The sequence below is a fragment of the Trichechus manatus genome, unplaced genomic scaffold (genome assembly GCF_000243295.1).
Source record: "Trichechus manatus latirostris isolate Lorelei unplaced genomic scaffold, TriManLat1.0 scaffold00112, whole genome shotgun sequence".
Classification (NCBI taxonomy): Eukaryota; Metazoa; Chordata; class Mammalia; order Sirenia; family Trichechidae; genus Trichechus; species Trichechus manatus.
Window position 1 is genome coordinate 6,453,869 of NW_004444048.1, and position 25,204 is coordinate 6,479,072.

At 36.9% G+C, this 25,204-nt stretch overlaps 1 protein-coding gene across 10 annotated transcripts in view; it reads left to right on the plus strand.

Annotated features, from left to right (window-relative positions):
- Positions 1-25,204, plus strand: part of CCDC91 (coiled-coil domain containing 91) — a 432,308-nt gene that overhangs the window by 174,835 nt on the left and 232,269 nt on the right. For all 10 annotated transcript variants that reach the window (XM_023738058.1, XM_023738055.1, XM_023738059.1 and 7 more), the window contains one exon: positions 17,046-17,123. In XM_023738058.1, coding sequence (XP_023593826.1) covers positions 17,046-17,123 — 78 coding nt within the window. The remainder of the gene's footprint in view (positions 1-17,045; positions 17,124-25,204) is intronic.

The window sequence follows — 25,204 nt, forward strand, 5'->3', positions numbered from 1 at the left end:
TTTTTTTTTTTGTGTGTGTGTGTGTGTGTGTGTTTTAATGTCAGAAATGAGGGGAAGGAAGTTGATGGACTTGTTTTGTTTTGTCAGAACTCTAATAACCTGAGGGATGAGGGGTGCTGAAGGTACCAGGCAAGTTTTCTTCTGTATACAAAAGTTGCTTTTCCACATTTAGTGTGGGAATCAGGAGTTCGTTGGCCTAGTATTATTGTTCTTTACCTAACTTGGTTGCCTCAAGCAATTTGACGGGATAGTTTGTGAAGAAGAAAAGTTTTATTTAAAGCAAATTTAAAAAAAAATCATCTAAGTTCATCATTTCCTTGACATTATAAATACATAGTTCCCTTTTTATAAAGAGATCAATTGGTTTAAAATCATCTATTTTTATGTTTTCCACATCCCTGCCTAAAACATCCTCTTCTCTTGCGCATTCTAATTTGCTATAATCTTGGAATCCAGGTAGCTAGCCTTGTTAGAATAGAGCGAACGAGGATAAATAGCTTCTGTATTAGGGCCTGGGAACCTTCTTTATGTAAGCATATAATTCTGGGTCACAAATTTCTGATGCTTTATTTACTGTTCGGGTGCTTTTTTTTAATTAAAAAAAAATTGTTTCTGAATTTCTGGTTTGCTGAATAAGGTAAGGAATCCCAGTGGAGTGGCATCATATACGGAGCACTGGTGGCACAGTAGTTGAGAGCTATGGCTGCTAACCAAAAGGTCAGTAGTTCAAATCTACCAGCTGCTCCCTGGAAACCCTATGGGGTGGTTCTGCTCTGTCCTGTAGGGTCGCTATGAGTTGGAATCGACTCGACGGCAGTGGGTTGGTTGTTGGCATCATATACATTTAACTTACAGGAAATTTAACTTTATATTCTTGGCAAAAGCAAAAACATCTTGACCCCAAAGCAAGCAAACATAACAATAACATCCTCCCTCCTCAAGTAGACAAATAAAATAGGTCCTAGAGTGTGAAATGGGAGGTATAACTCTTGTTTCCTTAAGTCAGACTGTTTTCAAGTGTCTCTCTTACACTGCTAGCGTTTCACTGTACTATGTCATTCTAATGTTTAAAAATTTCTTCTCCCATACAGCACTGCAAGCCAATTAGTTCAGTTGATGATTTGCCAAAGATAGAGTGGTTTATTTTCAGTGTTAGAGAAGCTAGCTGTATTGCATAAAGAGAGAAGATGTAATATGTTGGTTTCCTGTATGTCTCTTTCCAAGGAATTGTTGGAAGTAACTTGGATGGTATATGATTTTCTCCATGTATTATGATTTTACAACCTAACTTCCATGTACGATGCCACTTTACTTCAATATTTGAGTGTCTACCATATACCAGATACTACACTAATCACTTGACGTACCTTCTTTCACTTAATTTCTACTGCAAGACATTGTGATCGGCATTATTAATCTCATATTACAGTTGAAGAAAGATATATATTAAATTGCTGGTTCCAGGTCACATAACTAGTATATAACATCCCTCAGATTTAAAATTGGATCGATCTGAGAATTAATGCTGTTTCTACTACACTGTTAGATTTGGAACTGAACTCTAGGTACCTGAACTTTTACTTTTACATGAGAAAGAGAAGGTACCAAATATTGAGTTATTGTTTTGTTCAGGGTTTAATTTTCGAATTTTATTTAAATAGTTCAGCCATTTTGAATAGAACTGTAACGTATGGCAACATCTTCTTTTTTTTTTTCTTTTTGCTTATTTGCTCTTAGAGATTAGAAATTATAGCAAGTGTATATTACCATTTGTTTGGTGGAAGGACAGCTTTCTGATCACTAATTCTTATACTGACATGTAAACAGGTTGCCATCACGGCCTAGAGAGGAGTCAGGACTGTTTGTTCCGAAAGAGAGCCAAGAGAATTTACACACACAAGTTCTTTTCTTTTATCTCTTATATGACGTAGATATTTGCCATAGATTTTTAAAAATTCTCTCCGAAAGTATTATTTGTTTCTTACCAGATTGTAAAGTATGAGCTATCCTGAGGGGAAGATTTAAAAGCAAAAAGCATCTCTTTCTACTTTTTTATTACCCCAACTGTCTTCACAAAGAAACACAAATAGATCATTTTATCTAATTTCTTAGTAATACATGGAGAAAAACAGCAACTCCCAGTCACTAGGGCCCTAATTTAAAAGCACAGGATATTCCCAGAGTGGAATTGGGTGGAATATTTTATTCTTGTCTAGCTTGGTTAGCTGTGAGCAGAAAATAATTAATAATTGATGGCAGGGAAGGAAGAGAATCTGATTCATAGATATATTCACCAGAATAATAATTATTGGAAAATTGGAACATATTCATATTATTCCGCTAAATGTGATTTTTGAAAGCGTTCTCTAAGTCCTGTTGAAACAAGCAAGATTTATACTGTACATTATAATAGATATTAGACATTTTAGCAGTGGTTAGTTACAATGTGGTGATTTTAATAGTTGTGGTTACATTATCTTAAAGAAAACGTGTATAGCACTAAATTCAACTTCAAAATTTTGTTTTAGGCTAACATTTGGTGGGGTAAGTCTTAGTCCATTGGTAACTAATTTATTGTCTAAAACTTGAAAAGTTTTGTTCAAATTCTAAGTGCTATTTCTAGCATGCATAGCAATTTTTATTCTCAGGAAATTAAGCATTTTGGGAATAATTATAAATATCAAAGTAGGCAGGAAAATAGGAAGATCTGTCATTGCTCGCACTTCTGCAGCCACAGGATATTCATTATTGGATTACTTATCTGATCCTGATGAAATAGTCCCACTTCTGAAAGTAGAAAAGGCAAAATAAAAGTGATCCTTGCTGGAGTACCCTGTGGGGAAAATATTTTTTTTCTAAACTAAAAATTTTTTATTTTATGTTGAAAACATACACAACAAAACATACACTAATTCAACAATTTGTACATGTATAGTTCAGTGACGTTGATTACATTCTTCAAGTTGTGAAAATATTCTTACTATCCTTTTCCAAATTATTCCACCCCATCAATGCCTCCTAAGCAAAACCTCGCCCCATTCCCCCTCCTTCCCATCCCTTGTAACCACTAGTAATTTTCGGTTTCTGTGTATTTGCTTATTTCACGTAAGTAAGATCATACAGAATTTGTCCTTTTGCAATTGACTTGTTTCACTCAGCATAATGTTTTCAAGGCTCATCTATCCTGTGGCATGCCTATTGTAGATATTTCATGTAAGTAGGATCATACAATATTTATCCTTTTGTACTGACTTATTTTACTTAGTATGATGTTTTCAAGGTTCATCTATGTTGTAGCATGTATCAGGACTTCATTTCTGTTTATGGCTGAGTAATATTCCATTGTATGTATATATCACATTTTGTTTGTCCATTTATCTGTTGATGGACATTTTGGTTGTTTCCACTTTTTGACTATTGTGAGAAGTACCGCAATGAACCTTGGTGTACAGGTTTCTGTTTGCGTTCCTGCTTTTACTTTTTCCATATATGTACCTAGAATTGAGATTGCTGGATCATATGATAGTTCTATGCTCAGCTTTTTGAAGAACCGCCAAACTGTTTTCCACAGTGGCTGTACCATTTTACATTCCCACCAGGAATGGATGAGAGTTCCGGTTTCTCCACAACCTCACCAACACCTGTTGTTTTCTGTTTTTGGTTTTTGATCATTGCTATTCTAATGGTGGTAGGGTATTATCTCATTGTGGTTTTGGTTTGCATCTCCTTGATCGCTAATGACGTTGAGTATCTTTTTGTGTACTTGTTGGTCATTTGAATATCCCATTTGGCAAATATCTGTTCAAGTCTATTGCCTATTTTTTGATTGGATTGTCTTTTTGTTGTCTCTAAGCTAACTTCTAATAACTCTTCTAACTGTATATATTTATATGGATCATTGCATATAATTTTCACTTATTTCATACAGTTGCTACTAACTGAAGAAGGTATTTTTCATTTTTTATTGTGTTTATTCAAATAAATTCCTTCTCTTAAGAAAATCTTTGTTTTAGTAGTGCTGTGTGTTGTATTCAAATGATATACAGAATACTTCCCCAGCATCATTGTCAGTTCAAGTTACTGAGTGCTTATTAAAACCTCGGTATCAAGTAGTTTTCCAGGCCAGTTGTCCTCAGTTTGAGATGGTTAATTTTACTGTATTTCTTTCAGTTTATGGCATAATTTAATTGTAATCACTGTTCTTGGTGTAAAAATGGTGTGACAGTGACGTCTGACTTCCTCCAACTTCACAAAGGGGAAAGGGAATCAAGATCAATAGCCCAAGGGTGATTACAGTGAGCTAGAGGTCAGATATACCTCTTCTCTCCAACCTTTTTACCAATTCTGAACCAGTTGTCTCTCCCATGGCACTCTACTCCTCTGCTGTGTTCGATAATGCATTGCAATGGCCACACAGAACTTATAAACCGTACTTCCAGTTATGAGATTTATTAGGGAAGTAACAGGTTACAATTGAGGATACAGTTCTTCCATCAGGAGAGCCACCTGTCAGCCATGCCTGCAGGCAGACCTCTCTCTGACCCTTGGCCCCTCAGCCTCTTGGGCCTTCAGCCCCTCAGCCTGGGCTCTGTGATAAGTGCTATGAAGAAAAATAAGACAGAACAAGGAAGTTGAAATGTGATAGGATTTGCTTCTTTGTATAGTGTACAAATGGAGAAATAGAGAGTGTGTGCACCATGTGCGAGCACCTGCCCACATGTGCACACGAAGAAAAGTGATTGGAGGAAGAGAGATTGAGAGGGAAATTGAGAAAAGGGGATACGCACACATATACACATACATATATAATAAATAACATATATAATATATACACATGTACATATATACATATATGGAGCCCTGGTGGCGCAGTGCTTAAGCATTTGGCTGCAAACCAAAAGTTCGGCAGTTCGAATCCACCAGCCGCTCCTTGGAAGCCTCGTGGGGCGGTTCTACCATGTCCTGTAGGGTCAGTATGAGTTAGAATCAACTCGATGGCAATGGGTTTTGGGTTTTTTATATATATGTGTGTGTGTGTATATATATGTGTGTGTGTATATATATATACATATCCCTGGTGGCATAGTGGTTAAGAGCTACAGCTGCTAACCAAGAGATTGGCAGTTCGAATCAACCAGGTGCTCCTTGGAAACACTATGGGGCAGTTCTACTCTATGCTGTAGGGTCACTATGAGTCAGAATCTATGCGATGGCAACGGGTTTGGTTTATATATATGTCCCCCTTTCTCAGTATCCTTATCAATCTCTCATATGTATTGTATATATCATATATATGTAACATATGCACGCACATTCATATACATATACACACACATGCATATATATGGGGTAGGGAAGAGAGAGACTGAAGGAAAGAGATTGAGGGAGAGAGTTTAAGAGGAAGAGTGCTGAGCTATGCATGCCCAACTTTTTCTTACAAACTCAAGGATTATACAGTCACTTCACTTTCTATGTGTGGGGACAGAGGGTGGGGCAAATGGGTGGGGCAAGAGGCCAGCAAAGTTGTCAGAGGTTTCCTATTACATGGAATAATGAACTCATGAAAAAGGTTTCCATAACAGTTCAATTTCTTATTACCTATACTTTCATCATTTATAAAATGGGTTATTTCATGGTCCTTTTTTCGTAGTGTTTCCTATGTCTATAATTATGCAAAGTAATTCACTGATTTGATGGCAAATTTTAAAATATAGAAAATATTTTTGGAATAGTTTTCTTATTTTATAAAACAATTTTTAAAAAAATATGTGTTATTTTCCCGTTTGGTGCATTAAGTATCTTATAGTCTTTTCAAGACTGATGCCTCCTTTTTTTTTTTTTAAACAGACAGTATGCATTATTTTAACAGTAATATCAGATAAATTGACATGACTTTTATAAGAGTGAGGTAATGTTTCTGCTGGCTTGCCAGCTACTTTTGCCAGAAAGTGAGAGAAAAATAGTTCAACATATGAAAGATCTAATTCTTATTTTATGTCACAAATAATTTCTTTTGACATTTTAAAATTTATATATAAAATTATTATTATTCTTATACTTTGGGATCAAGAGGTGTTTTGACAAAAGAAAAAAAAACGCAACGTGAAATTTCAGGAATATGATTGTAGTAAGAACTCAAAGTTATACTAAGGAGGTAACAATGTAAGAATTAAGTTTACTGACATTTGCTGATCTTACAAGAATGTATCTAATTTAGAGTTAATAAATCACATATCAATAATTACTTGACTGTAAGTAATACTTACAGGAAAATAGTGAACTTTGGTGTTTCTTTTGTGCCAGCAGATTTGTCTGTTTTTCTTTGTTTCCTTTTTGACATTATTGAACCCTGTTTAATGAATATGTCTTAGAAGAGATGTCGTCTTTGTAGTCACATGTAGAGAGTAGAAAAAAAATTCCTTATAGCATGGGCTTTGTCCCTGTTTCTATGAATATTTTCTTTCCTTATGTAAGAAAAAATAGATCTCTTTCCTATGTGTAATACATTTATCCCTATTCAGTGTCAAACTTTATCAGTGTGTATAATCTTCACTATGAGAGAATTTAAGATAACATCTCTTTATCTTCCTCCCAATTTTCATCACAAGTGAAGGGAAGAAAGTGATGAAGAAAACTAATATTGACTGACTGGCTACCACATGCAAAGCACTGTGTTACATGCTTTATGTGCATTGTTTATTTAATTCTCACAATAACTTTGTGAGGTTGTTATCTCCTTTTTATAGATAAAGAAATTCGGGCTGAGCTATTAACATTTGAAGGAGTCTTTCTTCTAGGCCCATGAAACTTCCACTGTTCTCTCCCTCAGTTAATATTTACTAAACACTTGCTTGTATGTATCCATTGTCTAATGTCAGCCGGATAACTATAGAGAAGGCATCTCAGAGTTGTAGGGAAGCTAGAATTATTGTTTACTTCCTCAAAAGCCCTTGCTTCTTAGCTTTGGTGCCAGAGGCTGTATCATTAAAATTTATTTCTTTGAGTTAGGTTTCTAAGATAGACACTTGGTATTTTATTATTTTAAAGATTAGTATTTTACTTTTTGAAACAGAAATATATTCAAGATTTTAAAAAGTACAAAAAGGTATACAGTAAAAGTTTCTTTCCCACATTATCTGCTGCCCAATTTTCTACCCTGATGTCAGCCAATGTTAACAGTTTCTTATATATCCTTCCAGAGATCTTTGAGATTTATACAAATATATAATGTATAACATATGTATAATGTATAAGATAATATACACACACATTTTTCTCCTTTTTTAAAAAAATACAGATGATAGTATCTGCCCTTTTCACCTAAGAACATAACTTAGATTATTACATATCAGTATAGGAAAAGCTTCTTAATAATCTTTTGAATAAATGTGCTTTGATTGATTTAACAAGTTCCCTGTGATGAATAGTTAAGTGATTTCCGACCTTTTCCTACAGTTACCTGGTATGTATAACTGCATTTAGACACTGTTGCTAAATGCGGAAGGTCTCATAGCTCTGCAGAGTAGTGGAAGGGATCTGGAGTGACTGCTTCTTAAAAAGACTTTCTGTCAGTCCTCTTGTTTTTAGTACTGCCTTTACCTTCACTTTCAGAGTACTTGCTGCTGCAAAATTTTGATTGTTTTGAGGTTTCTGTAGTATTATTGAATTTCTTTTCAGCTTTTCGCACTTAAGCTTCAGCTTTTTTGATCCACCTGCTTTCCAGCTTCTGTTTTCTCATCTCTTTTACTCTTTGCTTTTATAGATTTGTACTAGTACTGACAAAACAAAGCAAAACAAAAGAAAAAGATAATTAAAATAACTTCACAAGTATTTTAGTTGCATTTTGAGGGGGTAGCAACAGTAAATATCTGTGTATTTTTTTTTTAAATCAGTATTTGTGTACCATCTTCTCTGAATACTATCATTTGATCATTATTGTTATTATTGTATTATTTGAGATATGTATTAAATTGCCAATAATAGTTATTTTTAACATTTAGTTTGTCAGGTAAGAAGAAATCCAATTAAGGCTACATTATTGTATCATCAAGAGAAATATGTAATTAAATGTGTTAATATACTGGGTGCCCTGGGCACACAGGGGACAAAGTAAAAGTTGAAGCACTAGAGGTTTGTTGTTGAATGAACGGAGAAGCTCATTTGAAGAGAGACAATGGAAAAATCCAGTATTAGTTTCCTAGGGTTGCCATAACATATTACCATAAACTTAGTGGCTTTAAATAACAGAAATTTAGTCTCTCACAGTTCTGGAGGCCAGAAGGCCAAAATCAAAGTGTTGGCAGGGCCGTGCTTCCTCTCAAGATTTTAGGGGAGGATGCTTCTTTGCCTTGTCCAGCTTCTGGTGGAGGTTGGTATTCCTTGGCTTGTGGCAGCATCACTCCAGTCTCTGTCTCTGTTGTCACATGGCCTTCTCGTCTGTGTCTCTGTGTCACAAGTCTCTCTTTCCTTTCTAAGTCATTGAATTTAGGGCCCACCTTAAATCCAGGATAATTTCATCTTGTGATTTTTAACTTAGTTACACTTGCAAAGACCCTATTTCCAAATAAGGTTATATTTACAAGTACAGGGGGTTAGGGCTTGAACATATCTTTTTTGGGAGTGGGCACAGTTCAACCCACTACAGGTACCAAAGATCAGTTTCAGTATATTTAAAACTGATGGCAAATAATAATACTGTAGACAGAAACTCTCATGATATATAGGCAAATGATCAAAACATTAAAAAGTAAATTTTAGTTTTAAACCTTTTTTTTTCCTTTGATCAAAGTGTTGAATGTGTTGAGATTCTTTAGCCTGGGTTAGAATCCTGTTCACTTGATCTAACTACTTACAGACCTTTGATCCTGTATTATAAGATCTAGTCTACTTACTGTTTGGTTCCATTGTGAATATCCAAAGGAAATGATGTATAGTTATTTTTATTGCTTTAGAACAATTTGCAGGGAATACTAGTGAGAGCAAGAATAACAATGTTATCATTTATTGAGTGTTTGATTTAAGTTAGGCACTGTGCTAGGTCCTATATACATAACTCTCACGTCAGTTTCCACGTTATACATTTGTAAACTGAAGGTCAAAAGTGACTAACTAACTTAACAAATTATAGTGCTGGAACATCCCCCCCAGAAAGTCTTAACTTTTACAGAAAAATGAGACATCTATCAGCTATTTACAATGCATAAGTTATTTTGCTAAATTGCAAAGAAAGTTTGACTTGCCAACTCTGTATATTTTAAATAAGTTATACATCCATTTGTTCGTATTATTTAGACTGTAGGAGAAAAGAAATTTCCTTATTCCCTCCCTAGCCTCTCATTTAAATCTGCGAGAAGGCGTTTCTTGTCCATCATTTGTGGTAGTTTTTCCTTCAGTGCCATTCATAAATCATACAAACATACGTATTTAATTTGACACACTGTAAATTATCAAACATTAATTTGATGCTGTCATGCCACAGGGTAACCCAAAATAATGGAGACACGTAAAAGCATCACTCAAGTAGCATTATAGTATGACAGATAAATGAAACAAAGTATGACATACCTATAATATAAATACAAGGGATTTAAGTGTAGTAGGATAGATGTAAGTTTTATATCATTATAAGAGTTGATTTTACATATATATGTGTCAGTGTAAACAATCATATACACGTAGTGTATGTATATTAGATAATGTCTCATGTAAGATATGATATTGAAGATGGACATAGAAGAATGAATCAAATAGGATTTCAAGATATATCAAGACATTTTCTAGATAAAGAGAACCACCTGAGCAAAAGCTTGGATATGTGAAAATGTAAGACAAATGTGGTAGATGATACTGTAAAGCTGTAGAATAGATCGTGAGTCAGGAAATTGTGTTATGTCTTTATTCAGTTGGTTAAAGGCAGTCATTAACATGTTTTAATTCCACAATAATTAATTAATTCAGTAATCATTCAATAGTAATTCTTATTTTATTCAGAAGGAGGTAGAGAATCATGATGATATTTATGTTTCTTATTGAGGCAGAATTGATATTCGATAAACTGCACGTTAAAAGTGTGCAGTTTGATAAATTTAGACATATGTATACATCCCTACGTCTCAAAGGACAGCCTTGGTAACCAAAAGAAACTTTCTAATAACATACAAAACTATCCTGTAGAGAGAAAATTAGAAATTAAAAATGCATTTCAGACAAACCAGTTGCCATAGAGTTAACCCTGACTGATGGCAACCTTATGTGTGTCAGAGTAGAAGTGTGCTCCGTAAGTTTTCAGTGACTGAGTTTTTGGAAGTAGATCAACAGGCCTTTCTTCTGAGGCATTTCTGGGTGGACTTGAACCTCCATCTTTTCAGTTAGCAGCTGAGCATGGCCTCACTACCCTGATGCCAGCACCTGCAACCTCAGAGCAGGGATGATTTAATTGCCCTACTACAAATAGGTATATGACTGTATACTTCTTCTGCTCTTCCCTCCTTGCCTCCTTTTTTCCTTCCCTCTCATCCTCTCTGTCCTCTCCTTTTCTGTCTCTTTTCCTTCCTTTCCCTCCCTTCTTTTTTACCCCTACTTCCTTGCCAGAAAAGAGCTCTGGTGGCACAGTGGTTAAGCGCTTGGCTGCTAACCAAAAGGTCAGTGGTTTAAACCCACCAGCCACTCCATGGAATAAAGATGTGGCAGTCTGCTTCCGTAAAGATTACGGCCTTGGGAACCCTATGGGGCAGTTCTACTCTGTCCTAGAGGGTTGCTATGAGTCGGAATCAACTCGAAAGCAATGAGTTTGGGGTTTTGGGTCCTTGCCAAAGGAAGCTTGGCTTGAGTTAATCTTGAGCATTCACTTCTGAAGGCATGTTGCCTTTGAAGACCTTAACAAAGCTGAAGGTAAATAATTTCTTCTAAATCTGGGGCAGAGTGGAATTTCTGCCTTTCCTATTTGAGCAAAAAATAAGGTGACATTGATGTAGCAGTAGGAACATGGCCAATTCAATCAACAAATTAGCAAGAACTCAGCCAGGGTTTTGCAAAAGGCCACATTCTCAGGCTGTGCAGGATTTGGCCTTTATTCTTTAACAGACTGTAATTCTCAGAGGAGATGTTGTGCTAATGAAAAATGATAATGGTAACAATAATAGCACTGTTGTAAATATACCATCTTCTCTTATGGATTTAACTTGAGTACTTGTTTTCATCTTCGGAGAGATGAGTTATGTGTGACCTGCTTATTCATTCCACATTTGCTAACTACCAATTCCTGCCCTTAAACTTTTGGCTTAGACATGAATGTGGCATTGTCATGTCTGGATTTTGTAAATTAATGTACAGAAAAAGTCAATTACTTCTGGTATGAGCAGATTGTGGGGTTCTTTGCATATCATCATCACTGTATATGTTAGGAAACTTTCAGGAGGATTTTGCTCAATTATCTTGTTCTAGATTGAGATGATACAGTGAAATTGGTAGTTTTGGACTCTGGGCTAATAAAATTCATGCAGTATGTTAAGGCAGCCATTAATTGAATAAGGCTATAGATTAAAATTAATCCTTTGAGAATTTGGATATCTTAAATTGAAGGGACAATCTTATTAAGGTTATCCATTTCAGTACTGGGGTCAGTTGACTATGGCAAAAAATGCTTTCTTTCCATATATGATTACTTTATACCTTTAGACTGATTCTTATATGCTTATATTATTTTTATTTCTCCATTTTGTGTTTGGCTAAAATATTTGAAGTGGTGTATAAGACTAACTAGGGAGGATTTTGAAGAGTTCTGTTATGTGTTGTTTGTTATATAAAGACTGAAAAATGAGATAGAATGAGGAAGTAGAGATTGAACATTTATTCAATGGGAAGCTTATATCAGTCATGTCATGTCAGTGAAACTTACCTCTTTGCAAGGATTATGGCTTTTTAGGAAACCAGGTTTGTTCCAGCTATCAAATGTGGGTTAGCTGAGAGATGGAGAGGTTTTTTTTTTTTTTAAACAAGAGTATGTACATACGGGATAATCTAACTTTATGTTATTACTCTGACATTTACAATTAGGCCTCTTTGGCATGCTGGATTCTTCAGCTTTTGGTAGGGGAGATTTTATACCATTTGTCAGTCAGAACCTTTCAGTGCATTGGTTGGATGTTATCCCACTATCTTTATTTTGATTTCTTATCCCACAAATTTCCTTTCGGAATATTTGGAGGTGTTTATGTCTGCCTTACCCAATATAGTTGATTAGTTGTTGTGAAAGGGATGTAATCCTGTGGCTTCAGAGAAAGCAAGGTGAAGCCTATATTGGAAAACCTGCCTAATCAGACATTAGCTAATTATACTCTGGAAAGCTAATTATAGACTGGCTCTTGGCCAAAGATTTTGGAAAGTGAGAAGCAGTTGCTTTCTAATAGGTGAAATATAATGGTTGGTTCGTCTTTGGAGTTTCCTTTTTTCTTTCTTCTTTTTTTAAGCACTATTCTAATTCATTCCAAAGATGTCAATCAGATGTTGGCTTTTAACCATCCATGTGGCAAAGGATCCTGTTGCTATGCATGGATTAATCTGTTAGAGTTTATTAGTCTGGCTTCTACTTGGCTTAGCAATGGTAAACAGTAACTGAGTATGATTTATGAAATGTTTATCAGTTTGTGCCATAAGCTTGAGGTTTTTTTTTTAACGTCTCAATTCAGGAATCTGAGTTGAGTGTTGTCATCAATATACCAATGATGATTACTCAAACAATTGCTAATTTTTAGATTTTTTTTGGAAGTATCTATTTTTGTTCATTTCTTATGTCTTAGGCTGGGTTCTCTAGAGTAGCAAAACCAGTGAATTTATATATTGAGAGAGAGAGAAAGATTTATCTGAAGGAAATGGCTCATATGGTTGTGGAGGCTGCTAAGTCCCAAATCCGTGGATCAGGTGTCAGGCTGGAGGCTTCTCCTGACTCACGTAGCTGCAGGGGCTGACGAACCCAAGATCGGCAGGTCAGATGGCAGGCCACAGGCTCATGGGCTGCGGAGGCTGACTAATCCAAGAGCAGCAGGTAAAACAGCAAGCTGCTGGCTCACAGGGTACGTAGGCTGACAAATCCCAAGATTGACAGGTAAGATGGCAGGCCACTGACTCACAGGCTGCGGAGGCTGACGAATCCCAAGATCGGCAGGCAGTATGGCAGGTAGCTGGCTTAAGTCACAAGAACCGAAGGTCAGATGATGATGAACTGGATGCAGGATCCAGAGCAAAGAAGCAAGCTTTACCAGAACATCCATATATATTGGATACAAGCCACACCCCCAAGGACACTCCCCTTACAACTGATTGGCTCATCACATCAGATCACATCATGGAGGTAATTACATCAGATCACAAAACAGAGGGTGACTACACTATTATCTAACTGCCAAATTATATCATTACATACCTGCCAAACTATATCATAATTGTCAGACCCTGAGAATCATAGCCTAGCCAGGTTGACATACAACCTTAACCATCACACTGTGTTTCATGTTTATGAAGTATTTATTCAACATATACATATGTATTTAAAATACTAACCATTTCCAGGCATATTGAAAGTAAAAGACCTAGGTATATTTAGTCATTTTGCAGGAAGTTGGGATGAGTGGTTATAGATAGTGGAGAATCGGTTATAATGTGCTTCTGATAACCTTAAAAAGCACCTTGCTTTGCAGCATTTTTGTCAGACCAAAATTTCGGGTTGGCAGTAATGAATTAATGAATAACTGTTTCAAATTTCTACCAAGAATATCCAATTATGTGTCTTATTTTCATCAGAAGGCATGCCTTATGACAAGTGAATTTATGTATTGAGCTTTTTACAGAAAACCAATCTGTTGATGAAGAATTGGGAATATGCTCAAATCCTGTTGACTGGAGTTAGTGCAGTTTGTGACAATAGAGTTTGTTCACTGAACATCAGATTAGGTCTAATTCAGGCTTCACCTTGCTCGTATTCAACTCAGTGACCTTGAATAAACTTCTTGACTTCTCTGTGCCTCAGTTTACTCATTTATAAAACGAATACGTTGGAATAGCTTACCTTTAACATATCTTCTTGTTAAAAAATTCTGTAATTTTATTTAAAGTGAAGGCATTTTCCTGAATCTTCCCTTTCTAGTGGTGCTTTGGGGTTTGACATTTTGAAAGAAAGCCACCATTGTGGTCAAATTTGATACTGACCACTTTGAAGATAGGTTGTAAATTTTTGGCTCTCTATCCTTGAGCTAAAAATTTCAGGCCGTATATGACTATTTGGTTATTCCTGTGTTTTTCTTTTGATAACTAGACAGGCTGATGTATCACATAGTGGTTATATGATTGCCGTAAGAAACTTTGAAATAAGCAAAAAAAAAGTTGATTCATCTAGTTTTAGCATGCTGTATCATAGAATAACATTAAGAAAATTCACAAGGTATCATATAAATAATTTAGCCCAACCCCCTCATTTAACAGATAAAGAAATGTGCCCCATCATGTTTGTTAACTTACTCTGTTATATGCTGTACTTGTGTCAGAAAAAGAACATTGATCTTCATCTCATTCATTCATTCAGCAAGCATATACGTGAACCTATAAAGCAGCCACCTTTTTCAAGACCAACTTCTAAATAATGATTACTTTTTAAGATTCTTATTTTTCTGTTACTCTCTCTTTCTTTGATGAAGAGCAAAACACCTTGCTTACTCTCAAATATATTTGACTCATTCCATCTCTCCTTTATTCAGTTCCTATTTATTGAGCTCATACTATGTAGAAGACACCTTTTGAGATGCATTTAATGGCAAGTAAAGCATAACCTTCCCAAATTGAACTTATTGTCAAACTTGAAATTTCTCTAGTGTCTTGTTTTTTCCTCACCTTCTCAAGTGTTATAGTGTTAGAGCATACTATCATTAGCTCTTCCAAAATATTATAGTCTACTAATTGGCCTTCTGGCTTCCAAACACTTTCTGCTTCTGATCTCTTCCAGCTTCCCATTTTTTGCAGCCTTCTATTTCTTTTCCTCTTCTTCTTCACTTCATTTCCTCTCTTCTCCTTACCTCTCCTCTCCTTTTTTAAAAATTCCAATTTATATCTGTTTCTGGAGTTGGCTTCCAAAAAAAAAAAAAAAAAAATCATGTTACCAGTCAACATTAAACAAATATTTGATGAGTGCCTTCTGTCTCAGGCCAGGCACTATTGTAGGCACTGAAGAGACTTTATCTATGAAGTTTCAGCCCTAATGGAGCTTTGATACTAGTCATGGGGAAACAGATAATGAACAATAGATACAAAATATTAGGTGGTGACAGATGCTATGAAGAAAAATAAACATGGTTGGTGGATAGAGAGTGATGTGTTATGCTGTTTTATATAGGGTGGTCTGGGAAGACCTCTCTGATAAGATGATTTTTGAGGAAGTGAGTCTATGATATCTGGAGGAAGAGCATTCCAAGTAGAGGACATAGGAGGTGTAGAAGTCTTAGAGCAGAAGTGTACTTGCAATGGTTGAGCAAGGCCAATGACAACAGCTTACTTGGGATGAAAAGAGTCAGGAAAAGAATGATATGCTGGCCATCGGAAGGATTATGGATTTTACTTGTAGTAATATGGAAGCCATTTGGGAATTTGGGGCAGCTGTGATATTTTATTATCAGATATTTCTTGAACACCCACTGTGCCAGGTACTATTTTAAGGGTTGTGGATACAGCAGTGGATGACAGTTCCTCTCCTCATGGACATTATATGTTAATTTTAGATGATTGCTCTTAAATTTTAAAAGGATTATTCTGGCTATTATAAGGGAGCAAGAGTGGAATCACAGAAACAAGAATGTTGTTGTAGTTGTCCTGGTGAAAATCTGTACCTTAACATTTTTTATTCATTTCCCCTTCTATTTTCTTGAACATATTAATTGTAGATACTTAAAACTCTTTGATAACTCTGATATCTGAATCACCCATATGTCTGTTTCTTTTGTATTTTCTGTTTTTTTGGTCTTGTCCATTGTCATCTCTGATAATTTTATATTGAAAGCTCGACATTGTTTTTGAAAAATTAGCGAGGCTCTGTAGATGTTAACATCCTCCAGAGAGAGTTCATATTTTTCTTTCCTTATCAGGTAGATTGGGAGGCCGATCATCTGAATTTAGTGGCTCTCAAACTTTGTTATGTATTAGAATCACCAGAACAAATAAAAAATGTAGAGGTCCAAGTTTGTTGAAATAATGCAGGCTCTGAAACTCTAGGCTTATCACATTTCCCAGGTGATTCTTATAAGCTCCAAAGTTTAAGAACCACTACCTATCCAGTCAGGAACTGCTGACTGAAGTTGGATTACTATTTCGGAAAAGCTTCATATATCACTTGTTCACTCTTGGCCCTAGAGTGTAGACCCGTCTTGGTTTCAGTTGAGAGCCTGAGGGATTCATTGGAACCCTATCCACTGATGGGTTCTGAACTCTAGTCTTAATATTCTCAGTAGCTCTGTAAGACTGCCAAAAACTCTTGTTTTTCAAAGTCTTAAACTCGAGGCTTCTTAGGCGCCTATGTGGCATAGCTCCAGAATTTGGAAAATGTATGAAGAAAAATTAAGTTCTCTGCTCTTCACTTCTCTCTGAGCTTCTGGACCCTCAGGATTCTAATTTTTGTCTCTTCACACCCCAAGACTGTCTAAATCTTTGCTGATTTTTCTGCCTTTTAGTGGCAACCCTTTGTCTGGGCACATTTCCAGTACCCTGTCTCTTAACCCAGGTCCAGAATTGCCAAATACCCCAAGGGAAAACACCATTGTCTGGTGTTATCTCACCACTCATCATGGTTTTCCTTTCTCAGGCTTTGTTTACCCTTCATTCTTCATTCTTTCAGACCCCCTGCCCCCCATACTTTTAAACAGAACTTTAAAAAAACAAAAAAACATGGCTTTTCTCTTTATTTTCAGCTGCAGCATGGGTGTGCCGCAAACCACCTATCATTCATGGAAGCACAATTGAATTTTGAAAACAAAAGAACCAACCTTAGCCTTTTTCTTTTTTTGTTTCAGGAAAAACATAAACAAGAATTGGAAGATATGAGGAAAGCTGGTCATGAAGCCCTCAGCATTATTGTGGATGAATATAAGGTAGAAATTTGAGAGTCTATTGTTCTTTATTCTTTTTAACCTTGGATAACTTTGCTAAAAATTAAACACACATAGGCATGTACAAACATACACAAATCACAGAATTATAGTGCAGTCTTGTTTTGGTATCGAATTTTAATAAGTGTTTGTTGAAAACATATTTGGTAGATTACAAAGGTGATATTAGCTGTTGCTCAGCATTTGAGAAGCTTGTCAGTTATTTGCAAATAGAGGATCAGCAAGTGCAGAAGATTGAAGACAAAAGATACTATAGAATTGTTAGATTAGCTTTCTTGTCTCTACTGTGGTTCCACCTCTGATTTATAGGGGGAAAAAGAGTAAAGCATAATATGTTGTCATTGTTAGGTGCTGTCGAATTGGTTCCAATTCATGGCAACCCTATGTACAACAGAACCAAGCGCTGCCCGCTCCTGCGGCATTCTCACAATTGCTGTTATGCTTGATAAGTGCAGCCACTGTATCAGTCCATCTCATTGAGGGTCGTCTTCTTTTTTGCTGACCCTCTACTTTACCAAGCATGATGTCCTTCTCTAGGCCCCTCCTGATAACATGTCCAAAGTATGTGAGAAGACGTCTCACCATCATCGCTTCTGATGAGCATTCTGGCTGTATGTCTTCCAAAATAGATTTGCTTGTTCTTCTGGCAGTCCATGGTATATTCAATATTATTCACCAACACCATAGTTCAAAGGCATCAGTTCTTCTTCTGTCTCCCTTACTCGCTGTCTAGCTTTCACATGTATATGAAGCTATTGAAAACACCATGGCTTGGGTCAGGTACCCCTTAGTCCTTAAAGTGACATCTTTGCTTTTTAAGACTTTAAAGAGGGCTTTTGTAGCAGATTTGCCCGATGCAATGCATTCTTTGATTTCTTGACTGCTTCTTCCATGGGCATTGATTATGGATCCAAGTAAAATGAAATCCTTATCAACGTCAGTCTTTTCTCTGTTTATCATGATGTTGTGTATTGATACAGTTGTGAGGATTTTTGTTTTCTTTATGTTGAGATGTAATCCATACTGAAGGCTGTGGTCTTTGATCTTCATCAGTAAGTGCTTCAAGTCCTCTTCACTTTCAGCAAGCAAGGTTGTGTCATCTGCATACTGCAGGTTGTTAATGAGTCTTCCTCCAATCCTGATGCCACCTGCTTCTTCATATAGTCCAGCTTCTCAAATTATTTGCCCAGCATACAGATTGAATAAGTATGGTGAAAGGATACAACCCTGACGCACACCCTTCCTGAAATTTAAACCACACAGTATCCCCTTGTTCTGTTTGAACGACTGCCTCTTGATTTATGTACAGGTTCCTCATGAGCACAATTAAATATTCTGGAATTCCCATTCTTTATAGTGTTATCCACAATTTGTTATGATCCACACAGTCGAATGCTTTTGCATAGTCAGTAAAACACAGGTAAACATCTTTCTGGTGTTCTCTGCTTTCAGCCAGGATCCTTCTGATATCAGCAATGATATCCCTCATTCCATGTCCTCTTCTGTGTCCATCTTGAATTTCTGACAGTTCTCTGTTGATGTATTGCTGCAACCACTTTTAAATGATCTTTAGCAAAATTTTACTTATGTGTGATATTAATGATATTGTTCGATAAATTCTGCATTCTATTGGATCAAATAGGCACAAATATGGATCCTTCCAGTCGGTTGGCCAGGTAGTTGTCTTCCAAAGTTCTTGGTATAGATGAGCGAGCACTTCCAGCACTGCATCCGTTTATTGAAACATCTCAATTGGTATTTCATCAATTCCTGGAGCCTTGTTTTCCTCCAGTGCCTTCAGTTCAGCTTGCACCTCTTCCTTCAGTACCGTCAATTCTGGATCATTGCTACCTCCTGAAATGGTTGAATGTCGACCAGTTCTTTTTAGTACGGTGACTCTGTGTATTCCTTCCATCTTCTTTTGATACTTCCTGCATCGTTTAATATTTTCCCCATAGAATTCTTCAATATTGTAATTTGAGGCTTGAATTGTTTTTTTCATTTCTTTCAGCTTGAGAAATGCTGGGTGTGTTTTTCGCTTTAGGTTTTCTATCTCCAGGCCTTTGCACATTTCATTATAATACTTTACTTTGTCTTCTTGAGCTGCCCGTTGAAATCTTCTGTTCAGCTCTTTCGCTTCATCATTTCTTCCTTTTGCTTTAGCTACTCAGCATTCAGAAGCAACTCTCGGAGTCTCTTTTGAGATCCACTTTGGTCTTTTCTTTTTTTCCTGTCTTTTTAATGACCTTTTGCTTTCTTCAGGTATGCTGTCCTTGATATCATCCACAACTCGTCTGGTCTTCGGTCATTAGTGTTTAGTGGGTCAGATCTGTTCTTGAGATGGTCTCTAAATTCAGGTGGGATATACTCAAGGTCGTACTTTGGCTCTCATGACTTGTTCTAGTTTTCTTCAGCTTCAGCTTGAACTTGGATATGAGCAATTGGTGGTCTGTTCCACATTCGGCCCCTGGCCTTGTTCTGACTGATGATATTGAGCTTCTCCATCATCTCTTTCCACAGATGTAGTCGATTTGATTCCTGTGTATTGCATCTGGCGAGGTGCACATGTATAGTTCCTGTTTGTGTTCTTGAAAAAATGTATTTGAAATGAAGAAATAGTTGGTCTTGCAAAATTCCATTATGCGATCTCTGGCATCATTTCTGTCACCAAGGTCATATTTTCCAACTACTGATCCTTCTTCTTTGTTTCCAGCTTTCTCATTCCGATCTCCAGAAATTATCAATGCATCTTGATTGCATGCTTGATCAATTTCAGACTGCAGAAGTTGGTAAAAATCTTCAGTTTCTTCATTTTTGGCCTTAGTGGTTGGTGCGTAAATTTGAGTAATAGTAGTAGTAACTCGTCTTCCTTGTGGATGTATGGATATCATACTATCACTGACAGCATTGTAAATCCGGATGGATCTTGAAACATTCTTTTTGACAATGAATGCAACGCCATTCCTCTTCAATTTGTCATTCCTGACATAGTAGACTGTATGATTATCTGATTGAAAATGGCCAATACTAGTCCATTTCAACTCACTAATTCCTAGTGTATCAATATTTATGCTTTCCATCTGATTTTTGATAACCTCCAGTTTTCCTAGATTCATACTTCTTGCATCCCATTGATGTTTGCAGCTGTTTCTTGTCATTTTGAGTCGTGCCACATCAGCAAATGATGGTCCCGAAAGCTTGACTCCATTTACGTCATTAAGGTCAACTCTACTTAGAGGAGGCGGCTCTTCCCCCATTGTCTTTTGAGTGCATTCCAACCTGAGGGGCTCGTCTGCTGCTATTCATAAGGTTTTCACTGACTAATTTTTTCAGAAGTAAACTGCCAAGTCCTTCTTCCTAGTCTGTCTTAGTCTGGAAGCTCCGCTGAAACCTGTCCGTCAAGGGTGACCCTGCTGTTGCCTGAAATATCGGAGACAAAGCTTCCAGTATCACAGCAACATGCAAGCCACCATAATGTGACAAACTGACAGACATGTGGTGGAAGCATAATAGAATCCTTCTGAAAAAAATTATCTCCTTCTCTTCTCTCTTCCTTTTCTGTCCCTTCTCTTCTCCTCTACTGTTCTCACGTCTCTTCTCTTTCTTTTCTCCTTTTAAACAAATTAAGTAGTTTGGGTTCATTTTAATAGTAGCAGCAATTATGGTAAATGTCAGTGTCTGTGATATACATAACATTATTCTTTTGATTCTGTGCCTGCATGAGCTTAAACTTTTAAGGCAAATTGACAGCTTAGTGACACTATGTTTTTCCCCTCAAACTTGATGTTTTCTTTCTTTTTTTTTCTACAATGGAGGAATACATTCTTGTTGAAATAAAATTCAAACATTTCTCCCCAGAGTTAACCACTGTTAGCAGTTTGATGTTGTGAAAATGGCGTGGAGGCATTGTCTAACATCCTCCAGTCCCACAAAGGGGAGGAGAATCAAGATCAGCTGTGCAAGGCAGACTCCCATGAGTCGGAGCCCAGAGAAGCCTCCTCTTTCCACCATCTTTACCAACTCTGACACCATCTGTCCCTCCCACAGCACTCTCTACTGGGTTCAGTAATTCATTGCAATGGCCACACAGAACTCACAGTCAGTACTCATGAATATGAGGTTTATTAGGGAAGTAGCAGGTCACAATTCATGTTGAGGAACGCTCAAGGATGTGGTTCTTCTATCAGGACAGCATCTTCCCAGCAGTGCTCGCAGACATTGCTCTCCGTAGCCCTAGGCCTCTGCCCAGAGGCACTCAGCTTTCTCTCTCTGTGGGCCGGGAAGTCCACTGCACCGTCTTCTGTTGCCAGGTCTCTGCTGCCACGTCTCTTCTGCCAGGTCACGGCTGCCAGGTCTTTCCTGCCACTGCTTCTCACTGTCTTCAGGGTTATAGCTCGCTTGCTTTCTTGGTCTCTTGCTTCTTGGAGCTTCTCAGCACAGGGATCCTGGGTCCAAAGGACACACTCTCTACTCCTGGCTGTTCTTCCTTGGTGGTGGTGGTATTCTCTTTTTTGCGTCCCTGGGGTGGTTCATTTCAAGCCCAGCGGGATGGCAAAACTGACTAATCCCTTTGGTGGACCACAATTACCCTATCACACAGTTCTGTCCAAGATTGTGGGAGTTACAAGACTGGCTAGAAAGGCCACACAGAAATAATCTGTGGCACCACAGATTGCATCCTTCCAGATGTTTTTCTCCATATTTATGTACATATATGTTCATATCATGCTATATACTTTAGATTTGCATTCATAAAAATGTTATCATATTTAGTTTATTCTTTTGTTACTTGCTGCATTTACTCAGTATAATTTTCATATCAGCATATATAGACTTATCATAGTATTATTTCTGTTCTATAGTATTCCATAATATAAATACAACATAATTTGTTCCACAGTACCAATATTAATAGGTGTTTAGTTTGTTTTTGATTGTTCATTATTACACTCAATGTAAGAAAATAATTCTTCTACCACCTATGGAGTATAGGAATTTTTTATTGTTGAGTAAACTTCACTACTAAACTGATAGACATTAATGTCATTTTAGTTAGCTGATAATGTAAAAATCTTTCTTAAGACGTCTTTTTGATAATAGAAAAGTAGATACAGAATTTAACTTAAAAGTACTTAAAAAAAAACCTAGAGTATTAAAATAATCTATTAGATGTGTCTTAGGACATGAAAAGTCATTTTTGTGTCCACATCCAATAAAGAAACTGGTGCTGTTGTTGAGATGGTCATAAAAATATCTAGTTACAGTTGTGAGTATTAGCAATTTTTATAACATTGTGGATTTTTAGTTCTGCTAATATAAACCAGCTTTACAGTTACTGTATTTGTGAAATGTTCTACATTGATATAGTGTCTATTTTGAACCTTCTTCCTGTTTTCCCTAAGGGTAAGGATGGGAAGAAGAATTATAATATTAGAATTTGCATAATTCTCCTGATGCTTTAAGTAATATGTCTTTGAGTGCATTTATATTATACTTATTTTTACTTACTAATTCTAAAATTAAATGTTTTGGAAGTATTTTCATTTTGTGTGTGTCTGTGTGTTTTTCTGAATAGTTAAGTATTTTGTTTTCAGTCTTTTTTGGTTCTAGCTCCATAATTTTTCCTTTGTTGGGAATATATTTATTAATTGCGAATCACTTTCAATACCGGCAACTAATGAGGATAAAAACTGTATAAACACTCTACTAATATTATTTGTAAGTTGTAAGTTTGAAGAAGCAAATTGGAGATCTATTCATTTATTCTCTTCTTTGTCTAATATTGTTATTTAACACTGAAGTAGGGGGGGAAAAAAAAGCGGTTACCATCAAATTGATTCCCATTTGTGGTGACCCTATGTGTGACAGAGTAGAACTCTGCTCCATAGAGTTTTTAGTGGCTGATATTGCAGAAGTAGATTGCTAGGTTTTTGTTTCTAGGCGCCTGTGGGTGGTCTGGAACCACCGACCTTTTGATAAGCAGCTGAGTGCATTAACTGTTTGTGCCACCAAAAAAACAAACGAACAAACAAACCTGTTGCCGTTGAGTCGATTCCGACTCAGCAACCATATAAGACAGAGTAGAACTGTCCCATAGGGTTTCCATGGATTCGAACTGCTGACCTTCTGCTTAGCAGCTGCAGCTCTGAACCGCTGTACCATCAGGGCCCCATCAGGGCCCCATCAGGGACTCTCAGTTACAAAGGGGAGGATTGAAAACTTTCAGGCATTATGATTTGCTAAAATGGATTCAAAATCCAGTGAAATGCCTACAAAGTTATATTTAATTTATCATATTATAGCGTATCAAAAAAAACCAAACCTGTTGCCATCGAGTCGATTCTGACTCCTAGCGGCCCTATAGGACAGAAGAGAACTGTCCCATAGGATTTTCAAGGAGCGCCTGGTGGATTTGAACTACCAACCTTTTGGTTAACAGCCATAGCTCTTAACAACTATGCCACCAGGGTTTCCATTGTACTTATGGTCAGTTTATATTCAAACTGTATAAATAAATTGTTTTGAATCAGGGAAGTGTGGTGTTCCAATTTGTGTCTTTGAATCTAAATGGTGTCTCTTCTAGACAGCATATAAATGGCTCTTGTTTTTTTATCCAGCCTGACATTATCTGTCTTTTGGTTGGATTGTTTAATCTGTTCACATTAAAAATTATTATTTGTATGGCTAGGTTTACCTCTGACTTCTTGCTTTTTGTTTTCTGTATCTCATGTCTTTTTTGCTCCCCAGTTACTCCTTTACTGTCCTTTTTTTACATTATGTGATTCTTTTCTTGTATAATACTGTGATTCCTTTGATAATTTTTTATTTACATTTTTAAGTTATTTTCTTAGTTGTTTCTCCAGAGATTTCAGTAGTCCTCTTAACTATCAGAATCTGCTTCAGATTTATACTAACTTAGTTTCATGAGATGTAGAAACTTTGCTCTTATGTAGTGATCTTCCTTCTCTCCCTTTTTATACATATTTCATCTATATGCTATAAACCCAACAGTAAATTATTATAATTATTACTTTCTATAATTATTTATTTTTGAAGAATTCAAGAGAAGAAAGAACAAGCATATGCACCCACTCCGCACTTATCAACATGGTTTGGTTAGGTTCCAACGACCAGGTCGTTATGCGAAAATCTGTGTTATGTGAAAATGGAGGATTTTTTTTCTGTTTTCAGACCATCAATCTGTCTGATTTTTTTTATTTAGAAGATATAATAATAGAAATAATAACAGCTAAGATTTACTGATGTGCCTGTCACTGTGATGAGTGCAGTTATGGATTATTCCTCTGCGGAGAAGGAGGCTTGGAGGAAACAAAACTGTATAAAGCGGGGCTGTGTGACTGGAGGGCCCGTGGCTTAACCACTGCACTTTCGTCCTGTGCTGAGTCAGTTTCCCTTGTGACGCTGCCTCCAGGGCTCCATTTCCACCCCTGCAAGCCCTTTGTTCATGATCCTGGAGCCTGCTCTGCCCTCTGGGGCTTCCTACAAGGGTGCTAGGAGCCTGGCCATATACCTGGCCCCACTGAGGCAGAGGCCTCAGGCCCAGTTCAGCTCACTTTGGGATGTGATTAAATTTGCACGCATTTCTTCCAAACACCCTCTCCAATGCTGCTTTCTTTCTTCCCTTCCCACCCACAGCAGTTTTGAGCTGCAGGGCCTCAGTCCGCATAGGAGCTGGGAACCCAGAAGAGGCACGTACCTACTGGCTTGGTGCTGCCTGTGCATCTGACCAGCACCCGCTCCAGCAGGAGGGAGCAGAGGGCATGGGGTAGCACAGCCCAGCTTCCGGGACACTATGCAGCTGTTGCCACCATGCCTGCTGCCTCATTAACATGCAAAATAGTTGGATAGTAGATTTTTTACTATTGTCGTAAATGCAAAATGTCAGATAAGGAAATAGTCTGTAAGTGAGGAGTAGGTGTATAATAGAGCTTGTTACATTGACCTTCTTATTTACCATTTTTTCTTCTCTTTTTGTGGATTCAAATTGTCAACTGGTTTAATTCTTATTTAAATGCAACTCTCGTCCCACCCTCCTTTTTTGC